Source organism: Manacus candei, unplaced genomic scaffold (assembly GCF_025592945.1).
Source record: "Manacus candei isolate 608988 ecotype Guabito, Panama unplaced genomic scaffold, ASM2559294v1 h1tg000071l, whole genome shotgun sequence".
NCBI classification, from domain to species: Eukaryota; Metazoa; Chordata; class Aves; order Passeriformes; family Pipridae; genus Manacus; species Manacus candei.
Genome location: NW_026138119.1, coordinates 5,368,743 through 5,389,640, shown reverse-complemented (window position 1 = coordinate 5,389,640; position 20,898 = coordinate 5,368,743). Strand labels below are relative to the sequence as shown.

The window sequence follows — 20,898 nt, the reverse complement described above, 5'->3', positions numbered from 1 at the left end:
GACGAAGCCGCGCGGCACCGCCCCCCTGCCAGCACCGTGTCCGGGCAGGAGCCGCCCGGGAGCCCCCCGTGTGCCCTGCCGGGAGCGGGGCCGGGAGCCCCCCGGGCTCTCCCTGCCTTTTCCGAGGAGCCCCTGTGTAAGTCACGGGGGGCGTCCCGTTCCTCGCAGCCCCGCCGGTGGCCGGTGCGTGTCAGGGGAGCGCCGGTCCCACACCCGGGTTTACAGCCCTTGCAGCGGGCGGGACGCGGCTCCTCCAGCCCCGGCCGCCCCCCGATCACCGAGCCGCGCTGTTGGGTGCCCCGGCTGAGCGAGGGGCTGAGCCCCGACCGCCCGGTGACGGGGGAGCCCCCCGGGCCCGCAGGGGCAGCGCCACCGCCCCTCTGCTCGGCCCGTCCCCGCCCCGGCGCAGCCCGGCCCCCGCTCCTCCCCCGGCCTGCGCGGCCCCGCCGCTGCTCCGCCGGCTCCCCGCGCTGCCCGGGGCCCACGGCCCTTCCCGGCAGCCCGGCCTGGGGCAGGGGCGGCGGCGTCCCGAGCATCCCGCAGGTGAGCGGGGAAGGCGGGCGGGGGTGGCGGGGCCGTGCGGGGGGAGGGCGGGCGGCCGGGCCCGGGATGATGCAGCAGCAGCGGCCGCGGGGCTCCGGGATCCCCGGCTTTGGGGCGGCCCTGCAGCCCCCCAGGGCCCGGTGCCTTCGCCGGGGCGACCCTTTGGGGGTTTGGAGGTTTCTGTTCAGCCTCCCTCGTGCTGAGCGGCTGTAGCGGCTGTCAGGAGGGGATTTGTGTTTTGGGGGTCTGCTGCGCTCGAGGAGGAAAGGGGGGAGTTCCCGGAGGTGTTTTTTGCTTAAAAGCTAAATCTCCGGGTGAGCCGTTGTGTTGTGACCTCCTGTAACAAAATCAGTGTTCAGACCTGCTCTGCTTTGCCTGTGCCACATAAACCTTCTGGCTTTCCCTGCAAACGTTCAGCGGCGAGTCAGAAGCACTTCCTTTCTGCTTTTGCCTTGTCAGTAGGGCAGTTCAGTAAGTATGTCTTTCTTTAGTACCTCAAGCATAAAATGTCGCTGAGAACTGCAGATATTCTGTTCTCTTGGTGGGTTATGCAAGACCAGACCCGGTAGTTTGTTTTGTGGATGAGCAGTGCAAAGATCTCTTTTGTTTGTGCAGTTACTCCACACACTGTCAGCTTGCATGGATCTGAAACTCTTGATAGCTTGGCTCTAGCTTTGGTACAAAACCACGCAGTTGTTTTATGCAAAAAAACCCCCCCAAAAACCCCAAACCCAAGAAATGTGTTCCTGTAGAAGGCAGAGACGCTGGGTTTGGCAGCAATTTAAGCAACTGAAAGTAGGTTGCAGTTACGGTGGAATTGTTCTGACACGGTGTACTGTTCCTCCAGAGTGGTGCTTGAGAAAGACAGGCTGAGGGACTTGTTTTAGGGTAACTTCTTTTCCCATCACCTGCAGTACGTTTTGACAGGCACAGTTCAGCTCTCTGGCAGTGCTCTCATGACATTCCTGGTTTCTTGCGCAGCGTCAGAGCTGTGTGTGCCAGCTAAAGCTGGTAGGGCAGAGTCGGGAGAAGGCAGAGGCTGAATATTTCCTTCTGAGCAGTCACAACTCCAACCTTTTTCTCATGTGTGCTGTCAGGGCTGAGAGGCAAAAATGAGGTTTTTTTCTCTGTTTTGTTAAAAAAGAGAAGCCCTGTGTTGGGAACATCAGCACCCCAGTGCTGGAAATTCTAAAGGCATGGTTTTAATTTTGAGGAGAGGGGTGGTCCCAAGGAGAGCACTGAAGCCATCCACATCCACAAGACTGAACTGGTGCTCCAGAACTGGTGTGCTCCAGAACTGGTTCCTAGTTTGCTTAAGCTGGTGAAGATAAGGGGTCTGGAATTAATTTTAAACCATTATTTTGTTCACTAGATTTTCTGGAAAATATCTGGGAAAGAGACAAGAAATCAAGGAAGGTGAAATAGCAAACGTGGCATTGATACTTTTTTTTTTTTTTTTAATTGGACCAGCTAATGCATTTGGGAAAATGGGGTCGGGTTTGATGAAGAGACTCAGAGCCTGAAATGTCCCAGTTTTATGTATTAGTCAAAGCTACCGTGCTCTTGTCACTTGTCTTTTAAATCAACATGTGTTACGTGATGCTGTTTTCCTTCTCTGGGAAGCTGCATGGAATTGCTCCATTGTTTGTTAAGCATCTCTTGACAAGTTACAGAGATCCAGGTCAGCACCACCGTGGTGTTTTCTACCATGCACGTATGATTTCTTCCCCCTCCAGTTTTGCTTTGCTCCTTCTGTCAGTTCATTCAGTTCTGCAGAGTGCTGGGAAAACATTGTAAAATTATGCTTGAGGTTTGTCTTCTGCCAAGGCAAGGTGCTAGGCAAGCTTTTCCACTCCCAGATAAGTGTTGCTGCAATGGCTTATTCATATATCTTTTTTTTATTATTTTATTTCCCCTGTCAGTGATTCAGACCAGATAACACTGGGAGTTCTTTCAAATGTCCTCAAAATGTGAAAAAAAAGAGTGTAGCAGCCCTGGAGTCATTAACATCAAGTTCATCAGATTTTTCCACTTCTTTCTTGCAGTAATGTGGCCTTTTCATATCTGCTTCATTTCCAGCCAACAGTAATATTTTTGATCCTGGTCTGTGCTATTAATATCACTTGTCTTCTTTTTTATTTTTTTTTAACAGCCATGAGTGAGGTTATTTAAGTTATGCTTAAGAAACACAAAGTCCTTTCATTTTTATTTTTTTTTTATATAGCTGCATGTTACTCAGACATGTTTAAAGTCTTTTACATACCCGTGGACCACCATGAAAGTGTTTATTGTGCTCATAAGCACACAGCTATGAAATCCTCAGTTCTTGTCGTGCTTGCACACATGAGCCAGGTGGAACAGTGTGTTGTTATGTTTTGCACAGTCTCAGACTTATGTGGCTCATAGTGTTGAAAATCTACCTATCAAATGGTAAATTCCTCAGAGACTGTAGCCTGGTTATTGGTGTTACAGTTCATTTAAGTTTATTTCCCTCTTGCCCAGCTTCATTTAGAACTAATCATATTTTTAGTGTTTGATAAGGGAGTGTAACAGTGTTAGATTGAGATCACCTGGAAGACACCACAGGCTCCACATTGGTGTCTTGGGCTGCAGTGCCCTTTCACTTTTCACCCGAGTTTCATGCAAACGAGCTAATTAGATTTGTTTCTTTGCAGCTGAAGCTGTGCCTGTGTGCCAGCACCTCCCTGCACTTCTGAAGGCACATTCCAGGACAGGGATTATTACCTTTATTTGTGTGTTTCCTTCTCCTCCCCATTGCCTTGTTCGCTTCAGTGCAGCCACTCAGCAGTGGGGCCAGACTGTGCCAGCTCATAGGAATGGCTCCAGATTTGGATTTGTTTCAGTCTCTGAACCTTAAAGGTGGATATGTAACCTCTAATATGCAAAACATGCCCATGTATCTTCTTACAGCCTGTGAGAGCAAACCTGACATGTAGGTAAAAGGAACTATCCTTTCTTGTCCCAGGAAAACACCCACCTTGTGTGAGTGTTGGTGAAAATGGGGGATACACGAGACATCTGTCCTCACCTGGATTCCATAGGAGAGGTGACCAGGGATGACCTGCTGCTCAAATCCAAGGTACAGGGTGTTGTGGTTGTTGGTCCTTTCCCTTTTAGCTGTTGTGCATGGGTTTGCATGTTTGCTTTTTGAAGAAAACGCTGCCTGTCTCCAGAGAGAGGCAAAAACTCTCCTTCCCACTCTGCTCTACCCTTCACATGTCCCATAAAGCCAACCTTTATGACCCCACCTTATCTATTCCTCACTGTCATCCTGCTTAAATGTTCATTTAGCTAAAGTGCTGCAAATTGTATATATTTGATTGGGAGTGTGGTATTAAGGAATACTGTGAGCTGCAGTTTGGCAAGGGCTGCCTCACAGAGAAGTTTGCCACTCTTAAAGGACTTGGTTACTTAAAAACCAACCAAGCAAACAAACCTTCTTTTGTCATGAATATGCAGGGAACTTGCCAGTCTTGTGGAGCTGTGGGACCAAACCTCTGGGCTTGTCTTCAGGTAAAAATGGCTTCTTATTTGTGTACATGATGTGGTGGAACTTCACCTGAATAGTAGGAAGCAAAGAGGGGGTTGATAGTGGAACCATCTATGTTTTTTTATGGATTCCAAGGAGGAGACTCCCTAGATGAAAGGGCAATGCTGTCAGAATCTGCCAAGATGTAAGGAATTGCCCCTGCAATTCCCAGTAGGAATGAATAAAATGCCCAGTGTTGACGGTGAGCTGCCTCTGCTGGCACCTGTGAAGGGGCTGCAGGGTGACACCTTGGCAGATGTTGCTCAGGGCAGTGAGGAGGGAGGGAATGCCACGGGACATGTGGGTGGGAAGGGGCAGTTTATTTCTACACTGGAATCCCTGTGAGGTTTGAGGCTCCTCAGAGGAGCTGCCCATTGGAGCAATGACCTTGGAACGGAGCCTTTATCTGGGCCCAAACCTGGTTCCAAGTTTCCTTTCTTAAATCACTTCTAAATTCCCATGAATTCTAAATTTCCATCTTGTTCTGAGCCCTTAATAAAAAGCAGGTTAGAAAACTGGCAAGATAATTCTGAAGTTGCTGCTGCTCCTGCTGGTGGGAGTTGCAGACTGTTTTGTGAAGGCTCTAATTTGATGTGCCTGTTGTGTTTTGGCTCTTTTCCCTCTCCAGACTGGTTGTCCTTATGTTGGTTGTGGGGAGTCCTTTGCTGACCACAGCACACTTCATGCACAGGTGAGCTTTCCTCTGTCATCCACGTTTAGACAAGACACAGTTGGATTTTTCCCCCCATTCCTTGCTCTGGTAGTCCTGTGCTTCAAACTGCACAGAGCTGTCAAAGGAGACCCCCTTCACTTCATCTCTTCAATTCTTAGGCCAAGAAGCACAACCTGACTGTGAACCTGACCACGTTCCGTGTGTGGTGCTATGCCTGTGAGAGGGAGGTGTTCCTGGAGCAGAGGCTGGCAGCACACCCGCCCTCCCCCCCGGCCAAGTTCCCTGAACCGGTGGGTCTGTGTCACACAGGGCCAGGGCTGAATGCTTGGCAGGGCTTTTGTTTGCCTGCTGTCAAATTAGCCAAGTGGTTTCTGCTGTTGTGCGGGTTTTGTCGTCACAGGAGCTCTTCCACTGAAAGTAGCCAGAGGACCAGTAGCCCTGCCTTATAGGGTCTCCCAGCAAAAAGACTTCCAGATGACTTGGGGGTGGGAACTAGATGATTTTTAAGGTCCCTTCCAACCCACACCATTCTACCATCCTGTGATTCTATGGCTTAAATATCTATTCTGACTTTATTTTTAACCTTTCCTTGCCTCTTCCATGGGGTGTCTGCATCTGGGAGGAACCACTGCAGCTGTGCCATCTTCATGGCCCATGGGAGTTTGAGCTGTCAGACCAGAAACACACATGCTTGTGACACTGCTGCTCGTTCCTGATGCCTCTTATCCTGTGTACTGGAAGCAGTAATAGTACAATTTCCTCTCCCTCCTGGCATTAGTGAGAAGGGTAGACAGTGCAACTGGTTCTTCTCTCTCCACAGTGCTTTTCTTAAAGGCTGTGAGATAATATCTCTCACAGCTCATCATTCATTTCTCTCACTGAGACTTACTTCTCTGCCTTTCATCTAGGATTCTCCTTTGCCTGCTCACCCTCTGAAAGCTGTTCCAATTGCAGTGGCTGATGAAGGCGAATCTGAATCAGAGGATGATGATTTGAAACCAAGAGGTAACTTTGCATCCCATGGATGACAGGGCTGGGAGAGCAACTCTGCAATCTCTAGGACCTGCACTGGGAGGTTCCTGGGAGCAGAGTGTGGAGACTGTCTAGAAAGGGCTGGATTCCCTGTCCTTTGGGAAGGAAAACAGAAAGCAGCATGTCTGGAAAGTGATTCATCCCTCTCTTGTTTGTGCTTTAGGCCTTACTGGAATGAAAAATCTTGGGAACTCCTGCTACATGAATGCAGCACTTCAGGCTCTCTCTAACTGGTAGGCGTGAGGGCCTTCAGTGGCATCCTTCACTAAATACCAAAAGTGTCACCTCTGATCTGAAACCTTCATGAGTCTTGCAAAGAGAGATCAGCCAGGCTAAGGGCAGAAAAAAATAGTGTTTGTTTAGGGCAACAGAAGTGTTACAGCAGGAAATTGCTTGAAGTAAAATTGCATCATTTCTGTTGCAACAGAAAGCATTTATCTTGTGAAAAGCCATGTCACATCTCTTTATTCTCCCCAGTGATATCATTCTAACAACCCATATCCTAAAATATTCTCTAGCCATCCTGCTGAGGACTAATTCCAGGACCTCTTCTCTGTACTGGGAACAGGTTCACATCAGCCTTTTCCATTTGTTTCAAGTTAGGACTCAGGTCTGCATCTGGAATCACTTCCTCCCTTGATTTAGAAGCAGTACCTTAAGCATGCTTTTGATATAAGGCCTGCATTTAAATTTTAATAAACCCTTAAGTAGAAGCAGAGGAGAAACTTCTGAATCCTTCTCTTCCCTCTCTTGTAGCCCACCTCTCACACAGTTTTTCCTGGAATGTGGTGGACTGGTCCGTACAGATAAGAAACCTGCACTGTGCAAAAGTTACCAGAAGTTGGTGTCTGAGGTTTGGCACAAGAAACGGTGAGTGGTCACCTCTAATCTGTTCTGGCCAGGCTTCACAGATGTGTTAGTTCTGAGATCTGGATGGAAGAAGTGATGCAGAGATTTTTTTACTGAAGAGAGTGGAAAATGCAGGTGACATTTTGGGAAGTGTTTGCTACTGATTCAAATTTAGACCAGTTCAAATTTAGACCAGTTCAAAGGACAGTGCAAAATTGTGCAGCTCTGTTAAAATCTGAAGATGTCTGCTCTGTGCAATCAATTTAAAACCATCAAACTAGGAATTTAAATGGCATTGCGTGGTTGCCTCATGTTTCTTTTTAACAAGGCCTAAGTAGGATACAGAACCAAAGTGAACTGTGTCTTTTTGGAGGAGGAGGCTGTAGCCTGTGAAGCAATATCTCATCATTTTGATCTTGGTTTGATTCACCCCGTTTTCTGGGTGGTCAGCCCACCCAGATTTTGAGCCAGACATGGTGCTGCAGAATCCAACCAAGAAACTCTAATTGCCAAACCCTGCTCTGGAAAGAATCAGTTGAGAGCATTCAAAGTGTGGACAGAGCTGTAAGTGAAATGTGCTCTGGGGAGGAGCCTCTCTGGAAGGACAGACTGAAATGGCTGTGAGGTGTTTTCTGTCTCTTGGTGTGTTTGTCATCCAGCTAATGCAGAAATCTGTGCCCAGGCTTTGCAGGTGCATAATTATCTTTTGTCCTCTTTAACTGATCACCACGCCCTCTGCTATGGCCTATTAGACAGACTGGCTCCAGGCCCAATAAGCAAACTAACTCATTTTTTCTTTTTCCATGTCTAAACAGCCCGAGTTATGTTGTTCCAAGCAGTCTATCCCATGGAATTAAACTGGTCAACCCCATGTTCCGAGGCTATGCACAGCAGGTGGGGCCTGAAAAAATCCCTCCATTCCAGAGAGGGTGGGATTTTAATTCCTGCAGTGGTGGTGCTTGTGTTCAGAAGGAAGAGCTTGAGCTCAGGGGTCATGGCCTTTTTGTGTCAGTATCAGTGAGTTTGTAGATTGGGCTGGGATTTGGGAGACCTGGGTTCTTGCTGGTTCCAAATCAGTTTTTTTTTCTTGTGTCAGCTTGCTCACCTCTGAAATTATGATGGTCAAATCCTTTATAAACAGCTTTGAGGTCTATTGATACCTGCCATATAAGAATTTGGTATTATTTATTCACATCAGAGCTGAAAAACCTGGATAAATCTGTACTAAAAAGTCAAAGATGTGAGAGTTCTATATTCTTTTTCTGGGGAATCACAGCAAACTAAATCTTATATAAAGATAGTATCTTTTTTTTTTTCTTTGAAGTCTTTATCAGTGTAGCTGCTCTGTTTGTTCTTTAGAATCAAATGTAAACAAAAAACTATGATTCAAAAATTTGCAAGAGAAGTGACAGTACATCTAAACCATGATAGTGACAAGAAGTCAAAACAGAGGATAAAAATAATGATTAATGAAAGAACTTCTATATCTGTCTTTGATGTGAAGTACATTGGCTTGGAAAACTCTCATCTCTAAAGAGATAAAATTGAAGGCAGGGCAGGCTAAAAGCCAAACTTCATAAAATAACAGAAACATCATAATTAACTCTCTGGAGTTGTCAAAATACCAAGTTGCTTTCCAGCAGCTCCTTTGAAGCCAACATATCAGCTCTTTTAGCATGTATTATGAATGTAGGAGCTTGCACCTGGATTGTATAGCCTTGGTTCCATTCCTAGTTTATTAAAGATTTTAATCTGCCCTCTCTAAGAGATGGATTACCCTGAGCAGAAGTGAGTGTTCATAAAATTTATTTGTGGGTGTTTGTCTGTTCTCCAGGGCTTCCTGTTTTCATCAGGTTTCTCCTTGTCTCTTGCCTCTTATCAGTGGCAAGCCCCTGACAAATAAGCTCCTGGTTTGCAGGCTGCTCTCTGGCTTTTCAATGTCTTTCAGCTGAAGATATTCAGATAAAAAAAAAATTGGGCCTTTTATTATTTAGGAGTTAATAGCATTTCTGTTGCAGAGAGGCCCATTGGTATGTGGGCATGGCCCTCTCTCTGCTTTAGCAGAGCTGCAGAGCTGCTTGACCTTTGTGGGCAGTGTTGGAACAGGCTGAGAGTGGAGCCCCTCTTTGCCCCCCCCCCCTCTCATTTGCCCCATTTCTGGCTGGATACTGACATGGAATCACTTGGTTTTCAGGACACTCAGGAGTTCCTGCGGTGCCTGATGGATCAGCTCCACGAAGAACTGAAGGAACCAGTTGTTGCAGAGACGAGGGATTTGGATACCACTGAGCAGGAGGACAAGCGGGAGGGGGACCGGAGCCCCTCGGAGGACGAGTTCCTGTCCTGTGACTCCAGCAGTGACAGGGGTGAAGGGGAGGGACAAAGTCGGACCACAGGGAGCATGGGGAGTGGCTCCCTGGCAGAGACAGAGCTGCTGATCCAGGATGAAGCAGGGAGAGGGATCTCTGAGAAAGAAAGGATGAAGGACAGGAAGTTCTCCTGTGGCCACCGGCGCAGCAACTCGGAGCAGGTGGATGAGGATGCAGATGTTGACACTACTATGATGCCAGTTGATGGCAGAGCCTCACCTGAGATGCTGCCAGCTCCCCGTCCTGCCAGCCCCTGTAGGACACCAGGTACACCCCTCTTCCAGTCAGGATATCTCTGAGAAGGCGAGTTACATCCTGCCCAGGGACTGTGGTGTGGTGCAGTGGCAAACCACACATAATGTGACTGTTCCTTCTCTGGGTTTCAAAAGATTTTGTATGCAGAGTTTTCCTCAGTCCTGCCTTTGTCTATAAGAAAATACACTAGGTGAGCCAGAGAGGTGCTTAGCCAGGCCAAAGTGCTGTGAGCTGAGTAAAGGCACAGCATTGTCTTTACCTGCCTCTGCCAAACCTGCAAACACTGTATTTATGCCTTTTAAGAAAAAAGGCTTTTTATGTGTACGTTGCTTTATTTGATACTCTGGCCTGGGGAAATAATAGCTGTGGAAAGGGCATGGGAGAAGGTGTGTGTTATGTTGGACTGTGGGCTTTGGGGAGAGAAAAGGGAGAGGCACAGTTTGTGCATTTCTGTGTCTGGGGGAAAAGAAAAGAGCAGCAGTGTGGAGTCACCTCAAGCTGAACATACCCGATCTTTCAACGCTTCTTTATGTAAGAGCCTTACTCTGCCAGCTGGCACTGAAGGCAGCAATGCTGTTTGTGTGGATTAGGGCTACAGGAGCAAGCTGCAAAACCTAATTAGTCATCTAAGTGTGAAAAAATGGCGGGTTGTTTTGGGGGGATTTTTAGTCTGTGATTATTAGCTGTTCAGTACAGCTCTGTGTGCACTCTCACCCATGCTCTGACGGAGCTGTGTCTGCCAGCCTGTGCAAGCAGGACAGTTAACAGGCACTGAACTGTGCCTTTGGAAGAGATTCTGTGCTGGAATGCAGAGCTGGGCTGACACCGATGGCAGTGGGGTTGCCTTTCATAACTGGGGTTTTCACCAGTGCCCTTTTCCCTCCCTGTTTTCCCCAGCAGAGCCTGACAATGATGCCTACGTGCGCTGCTCCTCACGCCCCTGCAGTCCCGTTCATCATGAGATGCACTCCAAGCTCTCCAGCAGCCCTCCTCGCTCCAGTCCTGCCAGGATTGGACCTTCCTATGTCCTCAAGAAAGGTAGTGCAGAGAGAGATTACTGGGAGGCAAAGGGGGGGGCACATAGAGGAGGAGGGGAGAGAAGGAATCCATCGTGATTCTTGATTAACAGATGTAAAAAGTGCTGATTCCCCTGGACATCAGTACGTTCTAAAATAGTATTTGGCAAAGACTACAGTAAACCTGCAGGTAAAGTCAAGCTCTGGGCACAACAATGTTCTAGTTTGTTCTTACACTGGAGCCTGAAATGATCTCCATGTCTGGATCTGCTGTGTTTGTCATGAATAAAATGGCTCTGAAGTCCCAGGCACAAGCTCTGTCCCTTCAGGGGAGTGGGGAGATGCAAAAACATTTGTCTGCCAGACTTGAATTTCATAGCATGTGGGCCTGAGGACTGTAAGATGTTGTTACTGACAGAGCTTCCTGCCTCTTGGACAGCTTGGGCTCACAAGAATGGAATTAAGGCTGCAGATGTCCCTCAGTGCTGGGAGCACTGTCAGGCTGCAGTGGAGCCTGGCTTGGGTTGTTATCAAACCAGTCTCTTCATCCCACAGCACACTGCAAATCCAAATCCCTCCACATTGCATAGTCTACAAACACAATGGCATGTGCTTGTACCACTGTCCCTACAGCTGTTCCATGAGGACATTCTCTCTTCAGCTGTGTCCCAGCCCCCTGGCTGAGGTCAGCACAGCCACAGATGTTCTGGCTGGATGAAGGGCACTCTGTCTCTGTGCACGTGTGTGTGGGAAGAGGGTTTGTTATTAAACAAAACTTTGCATTTGGCCAGTCCCTGTTGTGGAGAATCCTCACCAGTGCAAGAAACCTGGGGAACACGTGGCCAGAGGGGGGGAAAAAAAAAAAGGACAAAGTACAGAGACAGGTCAGGGGGGAGAGGAGGTAAAGTGCAAAGCTTAGAGCAAAATGTCGCAGGACTTAAAAAAAGCAGGGGCTGTCTGTGGCAGGGCCAGGCTTCTAAACATGTAAGAGGATGGAAACAGGATTTCCAGTAAGACAATTTCTGCCTCTTGAGAGCTGGCACGCTGCTGTTGGTTCAGTTGGCTGCCTCCCCCTTTCTTATATCACACACAGCAGCAGTGTCCTCCGTGTCCCTGCACTACAGGCTCCACCATCTCCCTGTCACGCACGTGGGGTCTGAACATCAGGACAGTGCTTGTCTCATGTTCTTAAGAGACTGTGTGACTCTAGAGAGACAGGAGACTGAGAGGGAGTTACTCCACAGTGGGGCTTCCTTGTCTTTCAGCCCAGATGCAGGCTTCTGGGAAAAAGAAGAAGGAACTCCGTTACCGCAGTGTGATTTCCGACATCTTCGACGGCTCCATCCTCAGCCTGGTGCAGTGCCTCACGTGTGACAGGGTGAGTCTCCTGGCCCTGTCAGCCTCACAGCACAGCTTTCAAGCTTGTAGATCCCTTCCTAGGGAATGGTGTTGCTCTTTCCAAACCCTGGGATGCAGAGGCCTGCTAAAATGGGTACGGGTGATGGCAGGGGAGGTGTGAGGACCTGCCATGCCAAGGAGACGTGCTTCTCTGTAGGGGTCTGTTTGCAGATCCATGTTACTGAGTTGGCCCAGAATATCAGATTCACATTAGGAAACGGAATCCAGTGCTACAAAAGCCCTGACAGAAGTCAGTCTGCTGACAGCAGGGAAGAATAATTAGCCAGAGCAAGTTGCTCCTACTGCCAGCTCAAGTTTCTAGCCTAGACAAAAATCCAAGCAGTGATAAAAGGTGATGAAGGTCAGGTCCCATCTCCATTACACACACAGGAAACCCAGACCTCTTCCTCTTGGATATTTCCAGGTTTCTACAACAGTGGAGACATTCCAGGACCTGTCACTCCCAATCCCAGGGAAGGAGGACTTGGCCAAGCTGCACTCTGCCATCTACCAAAACGTGCCAGCTAAGACAGGGGCATGTGGGGACAACTATGCCTCACAAGGCTGGATTGCTTTCATCATGGAGTATATCCGGAGGTGTGTTCCCTGTGCAGGACATCTTTTTTTCTGGGGTTTGCCCTGCAGTGCTGGAAGGCAGCTATCCCTAACCAGTGGCCAGTTGGAACCATTCCTTGGAGGACAGCATGTGGCATCTCACAGGGCTTTGAGCCTTTTCATGTAAACCAGTTGTTACCATTGCTCTAGTTCTGTCACACACCTTGAGAGCTCTTGTGCAGCTGATCATCCCTCACTTCTGCCCTCCAGAGCAAATTAATTCCTGGTTTAGTTTTCCAAATCATTTCCAGTTTGAGCAGTCACAGTAGGAACATCAGCTGAGAGCAGTCCTGCCTTCCCTGCTCCTCTGGGATGTAGGATGAGCTTAGGAAGGAAACCCATCATCCATTTGGGGTTTTGTACACCAAAGCATTCAGCTGTTTTAGGTACAACTCTTAATCACTTCTCCTCTGCAGGTTTGTGGTGTCCTGTATCCCTAGCTGGTTTTGGGGTCCCGTGGTGACACTGGAGGATTGCCTTGCTGCCTTTTTTGCAGCAGATGAGTTGAAGGGTGAGTTTTCTTCAGTGGGGTCTGACAGCACAGAGAAGCATTTTGTGTGTGTTTTGGAGGCGAATTAAAGCTCTGACAAATCCTGCCTTATCATGTCACTTAGAGGGTGGCAATACCAAAAGTTGGCAGCTCAGCATCTCTGTGCAGGACTGAGTTTTCCCACCTGCTCAGGAGTGGGAAATCTGGGTGAGAGTGTCCTCAGCAAGGAATAGCTGTTGGTTGGTTGAGTGCTGTGGTTACTTAGTTCCTTTGCTTTCTCCACCAACTTCTTAAGCTCTAGAGGACTCAATTTGCTCTTTGTGTGTTGGTGGTGGGCAGTTCCATACTTTCCTGCTAGTTGCATTCTCTTCTTGCCCACACTTATTGAGAGGAATTGTTTTGATCTCCTCTCATCCTGGCTTCCCCAAGAGGCTCTGAACATGGTTTCTCTGCACTCTCTGGAAATGTAGCTGTGTCAGCCTTGTGTGCTCTGAGCAACTGTATAATGGCTCTCTTCTCTCTGCAGGGGACAACATGTACAGTTGTGAACGGTGTAAGAAGTAAGTTGGCATTATCTGTATAGTGTTGCTTTTCTGGAACTTTATTTCTCTGTATTGCTGTCAAATATTTTGCTGTGCCCTCTACCTGGACATTTTTTCTGCTGGAATTCAGGATTTGTCTTGGATTCCAAAGTGAGCAAGACCCAGCCTTGCCTTTTGGCATCCCTTTGCTTTAGAGGGTTCTCACAGCTCGTTTCTTTTCCTCCCCCAGGCTGCGGAATGGAGTGAAGTACTGCAAAGTCCTCCGGCTCCCAGAGGTGAGTGAAAGCACCTTGTTCTCTAGTTCTCTTTTAGCAGCCCTGAGGAGGTGGGGAGGCCAGAGGTGGAACAAAACCAGCAGTTTGTATCTAGACCAGATGAGGCTTTCCCATTCTAATCTGAGGAGCCAGCAGGAAGATCAGACACACAGAGATGTGCTGTGTTACCAGAACAGCCACAGTAACACTGGGCTCTGGTGTCCTCTGTCCTTGGTCTTTCAGATTCTCTGCATCCACTTGAAACGGTTCCGGCACGAGGTGATGTATTCCTTCAAGATCAACAGCCATGTCTCCTTCCCCTTGGAAGGGCTGGATCTGCGACCCTTCCTGGCCAAGGAGTGTGTCTCCCAGATCACCACCTACGACCTCCTGTCAGTCATCTGCCACCACGGCACAGCAGGCAGTAAGTCCTTCTGCTGGGAGCACAGGCAGAGGAGCAGCAATGGGAGGAGTGTGTTCAGAGCTAGCCAACACCTCTGCTGGGCTGAGGGGCAGTGTAAGGCCACCCCCCTCCATTCCCAGCCTTGTGCAGCCTCTGCCCTTTGCAAGTGAACCAAGCAACCTTCTGACAGATCCCCTGCAGCTATTTCAGCCTCACCATGGGCTTGGCTCAAACCCTTTCCCAGTGTTCAGTCTTACTGAGAGGCTCTTACAAGGCAGGCAAATCAGGGTGACAGTGCCAGGCTCTGCTGCTCCTGCAGAGCTTGCCTGAACAGGAATTATCCTTTTTTTTTTTTTTTTTTGTGTGTGTCTGTCTCTCTGTTCTCTGCCAGCAGCTAATCCTGTTTGTGCTGCTGACATTATCCCAGGCCTGCCTTCTGTCTGCACTGTGAATCCCAGCAGGGCTGTGTTCTCTGTTCCAGGTGGCCATTACATTGCCTACTGCCAGAACGTGATCAACGGCCAGTGGTACGAGTTCGACGACCAGTACGTCACCGAGGTGCACGAGACCGTGGTGCAGAATGCAGAAGCCTATGTCCTGTTCTACAGGTGAGCTGAGCCCTGCTTACAGGAGACCTAGAAATGCATTTCACAAACTTTGAGTTTTCAGGAATTGTTTAATTTTCTTCTCCCCTCTGCAGGAAGAGCAGTGAAGAAGCTGTGCGAGAGCGCCAGAAGGTTGTGTCCCTGGCCAGCATGAAGGAGCACAGTTTGCTCCAGTTCTACATCTCTCGAGAGTGGCTCAATAAATTCAACACCTTTGCTGAGCCTGGGCCCATCACCAACCACACCTTTCTGTGCTCCCATGGAGGTAAGGCTGCCGGACCTGGGAGCAGCACCTCTTGGCTGTACCTTTGTTTCCTGGTGCATGAACAACTGCAGGAAAATGCTCCAGCTGCCACTCTGATACAGGGGATGCTCCAGTGGGATCCTCTTTGGCAGAAACTCCAGCCTGCTCAGGAAGGGATGAGACAATTACCCATTGTGCTGCTGGTCAGAGGCCTGGGGGGATGTTTAATGCTGGGAAACATCAGTTTTCAGTTCTCTGTGTTTAAAAACAAACCTGGAGAAAGCAGATAGGGCAGCATTTATCTGTGTTACCCTGTCAGCAAGGCTGGCCCTCAGGGTTTGTTTGGAGAATGGAGCTGATACTATATCTGACTCTTCTGCTGCTTCATCAGTCATGCTGGGGAGCACTTGTGTTTGTAAATCTCTCACTGGAATTGAAGCACTTGATTAGAAATTGAGGCCGTGAATTGAGAAATGTCCACAGCTGATGAACTCTTGACTGTTTTCTATTAGCAGAGGGAGCAGAATCTGGAATCAGAGTTTTCAGAAAGGAAAATCTGCCTTTTTATTTGTGTCTATTTTACACAGCAGTGAGTTCCCTGATTAACTCTTCCCTTTGCCTTTCCTCCACAGGGATCCCTCCTAATAAATACCATTACATCGATGATCTGGTTGTGATTCTGCCCCAAAACGTGTGGGAATATCTCTACAACAGGTGAATGTGACCATTTCATTCTTTCTCCCAGTATTTGGTAGAGTTTCCTGATCTAAGTCAGAATAAGCTGGACCAGTGCCTGTTCCAGAGCACTGGGTGGTCCTCAGTGGTTGAGTGAAGGCAGCTCTGCCCTCGGCTACAGATGCACCTCCTTCACCAGTGTGTGCAGTAGTAAATAATCCATGTCTGTAGGATGCAGGGCTGGGAAGCATTTCCATTCTGCTGCAGCTCCCCATTCCCCTCTCTCCCTGTGCTCAGGTTTGGGGGTGGCCCTGCTGTGAACCATCTGTACGTGTGCTCCATTTGCCAAGTGGAGATCGAAGCGCTCGCCAAGCGCAGGAGGATCGAAATCGACACCTTCATCAAGGTTGGCATGGGAAGCATCTGGAAGGAAGGCAAAGGGTGGAGGGGGGAAATGGAGACCTGGAAAACCCCTGCCAGTTTTCCAGAACATGATCTACAGCATGGGCAGGAGGTTGGCCTGGGGGTTCCCCGGTGCTGGCAGCACAGGGGAAGGGCAGCTGGGACGTGAAATTGCTGTGCAGGCACGAAGTGTGAAACCATCCTGGTCTCTTGCCTGCTCTGGTGAGCAGGAACAGGGTGAGGAGGGAATTATGTGGGGTTCTGCTGGAGAATGGCAAGGCTGCCTTTGGGGAAGGGGCCCCCTGAGATCTCAGGAGTGACTAAGTCCTTCCTGCATGTCTCTGTTCTCTGCTCTCCCAGCTGAACAAGGCTTTCCAGGCAGAGGAGTCTCCAAGTGTCATCTACTGTATCAGCATGCAGTGGTTCCGGGAGTGGGAAGCCTTTGTCAAGGGCAAGGATAATGGTAAGGATCAGAGACCAGGGATCTGCCAGGGGTGAGGGGTGGAATGGAAATGAGTCCATTTGTTGGGTCCTGGGTGAGCACTGCCCTGGCTGCGGTGACGAGGCTGAGCAGAGTTCAGACACCAGCCCCCCTGACTGCCTGCAGGTTCCCAGAAATGACAAGAGAACCAGCTCAGGAAAGCAGCTGGATCTGGAGGCAATAAGGAAAGTAGATGGTTTTTGACATGTTTGTTCCCCTGCAGAGCCTCCTGGACCCATTGACAACACCAAGATTGCCCTCACAAAACCAGGTGGCCACGTGCAAGTCAAGCAGGGTAAGGCTTGTGCTTCTGCCTTGTAGTGTTCCTGAAGGTGGAGGAGACTGTTCCACTGGATCTGGGTGTCCATAATGAAGCAGTCACAGAGCAAGATGGTGTTGCAGAGAATGACAGTTCTCTGCCCAACCCCATTCTGCCTGCCACTGAGCCAGTTCTCCAGTGGCAGCTCTTCCATGACCAGCTTGCTGCTGTGGCTGGTTCCTGCAGCTGCTCCCCAGGCCCCTTCCACCATTCCCCTTCGTGGTGTAGCTTGGATCCTGTGTTGCTTTGGACTTGGTCTTTACTCAGCATCTGTTGTGGTGCAGCTTCTGAAGTAAAAACAGCCTCATGTGCCCAGGGAAGTTTAGATTGGATATTAGGAAAAATTTCTTCAGGGAAAAGGCGGTCAAGGTTTGGAACAGGCTGCCCAGGGCAGTGATGGAGTCGCCATCTCTAGAGGGATTTAAAAGACAGACAGATGTGGTGACTGGGGACGTGGATTAGTGATGGACACCCTGGAGCCCTGCTGCTTCCAGGAGGTGGCACTGTGGGGGCTGCAGCTGTCCTGGGTCAGCAGGGTGGGGGCTTTGGTAGGGACCACCAGTGCCTCCTCTTCCTGGGGTGAGCCGTGCAGGGGAGGTGGTTGGAGAGAACGTCCTCGCGTTGTGGGGCCTCATCCTTTCCCTCCTGGATCAGTGCTGTTGTCCCTTCCAGGCGCTGACTACGGGCAGATTTCCGAGGAGACGTGGGTTTATCTGAGCACACTGTATGGAGGGGGCCCCGAGATTGCCATCAGACAGAACGTGGCCCAGGTCCAAGAGCTGGAGAACCACCACGGGGAGCAGAAGATCGAAGCGGAGACGCGCGCAGTGTGACCTGTGTGGGACGGGGCAGGGAAGGCACAGACACCTCTGTGTGGGGGTGGAGGGCTGGGGAGTCCTGAGGGGTCAAACCTCTTCTTGTCTGGTACTCGAAGGTGTGCGCAGCTCCCCCCAAACTCCTGGGGCAGGCAGGCTTCCTCCTCATCCTTTCAACGTGGCTTTGAGCACAGGGTGGTGCTGGGATGGACTGGGAGAAGGCTCTAACTCACCTCTGGATGAAGCCATGGTACGAGGCTGCAGCCACACCTCCCGAGGGTTGTCCTGACCCGAGCCCTCCCCCTTGCCTTTGCTTACAAGAAGCCAGCACTCCCAGCTTGTCCCCAGTGCACCGATCTCTGCTCCTGTGCAGGTTTTGCTTTTGGCACTTTTCTTTTTAACTCAAATGTATGAAGATAATGAAATGTTATTTATGTTTCCAGCGGGCAGTGTTGCAAGTAGAGAAACCTGTAGTCTGAGGCTGAGGAAAGCCACAGTCTCCCTGGGGTTTTGTGCTGGTGGTGCACAGCTGTCACAACTTCCTAGTTCTTGCTCTTTATCAAATTCTTGCAAATTCGGTTGCAACCAACTAAGAAATTTGGAAAGAGGCTGTTCCTTTCTCCTCTCGCTCCCAAAACCTCACCTTCATGGTCCTGCAGAATTTTATTTTCTCCTTCTGTCTGATTTCACCTGTTCAGCACAGTTTCAGAGAACAGAGCTGGAAGGTGAGTCTTCCTTCCCACTGCCCTCTTCCTGCTGAAGCTCCTGGCACTGTGGAGCTGTGGGCTGGAGCCTCTGGGTGTGCAGCTCAGGGGGTGGTACCTGGAAGGCTGGGCTGGGCACAGCACAGCTCTCATGCAGATTTTGGAACTCCTTGCTTCTAACCTGGTTCTCAGACTGACCCTGCCATAAGCTGTGTCTCCACATCTGTCACGACAAGCAGAGGGGTGGGAAGGCTGAGGAAGGGCTCCTCTGTTCCCACAGAGCCCATTCTGAGGGGTCACCCTTGGCTGGGCAGGGCCCAGGCTGGGGAAGCAGCTTTTTAGGACTGAGCTGCTTCCTGCTAAGGAGCCCCCACCTGTGTGCTGAGGTCATTCCAGATGTCCTTTGTGTATACAGTGGCTCACTTAATGAATTGCTCCCCATCTATTGCCACCAGTACAGCCAAGGAGCAGCTGATGGAGGCAGTGGAGACAGGAATGAAGGCAAAAAAGGCCAAACTCCACTTTTCGCAGCAGAGCTACTCTTAAAAAGATTTTCATTCATCTTGTAAGGCAGAAAGGCAAGAGTTAAATATTTGCAAGGCTTTGAGTGGGGTTTAGTGGAGGCAGAGAAGGAAGAGGTGCCTCCCATGGCCTGAGGAACCAAACTGTGTTTTTGTGGTGCTGGATGATTGCACAGCATCCAGTCTGGCCTTAGTGGTGCCAGACTCCATGTGGGGCTGGGACCTCCCAAGCTCCTCACCTGAAAAAGAGAGGGAGGGAGGGGGAGGGAAAGGCTGCTCCTTGACTTAGAGATAGAAGGGGGTAGGACAGGAGAACTTCAGAAGAAAAATGTGGCCTTCAGATTATTTATTCCTTTTTTTTTTAGATCAAATGTTTGCTGCAAACAGCAGCTTCTTTACAAACTGTCTGTAAACGGTTCAGCATGTTAATTTTACAATCCTGTTTATGGGATGCTTGTATAGACCCAGACAGGCCCGAGGGGGAGGTCAGAGAATGAGCCACTGTTGGGATTCTCATTGTTCCAAGCTGTCTTTTGTTCCCCACTGCAGCAGCCCTGGGATCTGCTGCAGAGCCTGCAGGGCTGCATGTCCGTGTTGTCCGTGCGTCCGGAGGGTGCTGTACAGACTGTAAGACACTCCTGTGCTTAAGTGTTAGACCTTGTGCTGAAAATGTGGTACAATAAATACATGTGCATTCAACACGCTGCTGCCTGGGGCCTGCCTTGCCTGGGGAGAGGGACTGGCAGCTCCAGGGAGCCCGGGGTGGGAGCAAGGGAGAAAAATTAAAGAAGAAAAATTAAAATCCAAACTTCCTGCTGCCCAGAGGTCATATGGGTTCTTCTGGGTAGCAATGAGCTTCAGTAGCCTGAGGCTACTAAATCATCCTGTGCTGGTTCAGAGGGTACCTGCCCCTTCAGTCTCTGCTTCCAGACATCCCTTCACCTTTCATTTACCCCATTTCACCTGAGTGTGCCTCAGAAAGCCTGGGGGCTCTGGAAACACATGTTCATGACCATCATTACTATTCTGGAAGTAACTTGCAAGGGAAGGAGTTTCATTGAGCTGTTCTAGGATTCTGCAAGAGAGTTTCCTGTCACTGCTTTGTGGCTGAGATGTCCCTGCTGATACCATTCCCCTTCCTTGGGAACACACAGCAGCTTTGGCACCAGGGAATGCCAGGCTCTCACCCCTGAGAATTAACAGTTTCTAAAGCAGCCTGAGGGCTGGAGAAGCAGGAGTTCCCTGCCCAAGTGGTGAGTGACACAGCCTCAGCTGGAGCCTGAAATGTCTGAAGCAGCAGAGCTCGAGCTGGGTTAACGAGAACATGGAGCTTGTTCTTGAGCAACGTGGAATCAACTGTCAAACCCTGCGTCTCACAACCAAACCTGTCACCTGAGCAACTGCTGAACAGCTCCAAACCTTCCTGGAGACACCAAACACCCTCCCACAGAGGGGACTGGTTACAGCCCAAACAGCTCTAGGGCTGCTCTGGCAAAGCCATAACTGTACTGCCTGTTACCCTCTGCCTGTTCAAGCACTCAAGGGTCAGTTCTGCATCCAGATTCCATCTGAAATCCCACTGCAGCCAAGCCTTCCTCCAGCTCCACTGGAGAAAGCTACAGCATTTCTGAGCACACCTCAGGTGCAGCTCTGGCTCTGGGAGCCATTGCCAGCACTGAGCTCTTATCAGTTCTTTTTGCAAATCATTTTCCCCTTATTTGATGAGGTCCCTTGCTGATTGCAAAAAAGGTGAGATGAAAGAACTGCCTATGCCTTGGACTGATGGGAGTGCCAGTTCAGTTCACAGGTGCTGCTCCTCTTCCCCATGAGCAGAACAGAGCTGTGACAGGGGACAAACCCTCTGCCACACCTGCCCCACACTCTCACCTGTCCTGCCTCAGCCCGTGGGAAGGGGAATTGGCTCTTCCTCTGGAGATGCAGCACCCACATAGCTGCAGTTTCACCTGCTTGAGCCCACGAGGCCACACCTTGCTGGGTGGGACCTCCCCACCCTCCCCCACGGCCACAGCACACCCACCCATCAGTGACAGCCCAGACACAAAAAGCTCATTTCATTTTCTTCTCCCTTATAGCTCAGCTTGGCTCCCACCCCCCCAGCCCTCACTCACCCCTTTGGTTGTGC

At 49.8% G+C, this 20,898-nt stretch overlaps 1 protein-coding gene across 5 annotated transcripts; it reads left to right on the top strand.

Moving 5' to 3' along the window:
* The first annotated feature begins 24 nt into the window (after positions 1–24).
* USP20 (ubiquitin specific peptidase 20) lies at positions 25–19,456 on the top strand. 5 transcript variants are annotated; one of them, XM_051807698.1, is made up of 24 exons: positions 25–136; positions 3,530–3,643; positions 4,024–4,077; positions 4,722–4,784; positions 4,925–5,056; positions 5,675–5,771; positions 5,962–6,031; positions 6,555–6,668; positions 7,463–7,541; positions 8,842–9,283; positions 10,169–10,309; positions 11,553–11,665; positions 12,110–12,282; positions 12,717–12,811; positions 13,317–13,350; positions 13,562–13,607; positions 13,830–14,010; positions 14,471–14,597; positions 14,690–14,859; positions 15,471–15,552; positions 15,811–15,919; positions 16,276–16,378; positions 16,620–16,691; positions 17,388–19,456. In XM_051807698.1, exons 2-24 carry the CDS (start codon positions 3,563–3,565, stop codon positions 17,546–17,548), a joined length of 2,739 nt encoding a protein of 912 aa, XP_051663658.1. In that variant the 5' UTR covers positions 25–136; positions 3,530–3,562; the 3' UTR covers positions 17,549–19,456. The 5 variants fall into 5 exon arrangements, with proteins under 5 accessions (XP_051663658.1, XP_051663660.1, XP_051663656.1 ...); XM_051807700.1 differs by lacking the exon at positions 25–136 and adding an exon at positions 401–543 and having other exon boundaries at positions 10,172–10,309; XM_051807696.1 differs by lacking the exon at positions 25–136 and adding an exon at positions 401–543.
* Positions 19,457–20,898: the final 1,442 nt, after the last annotated feature.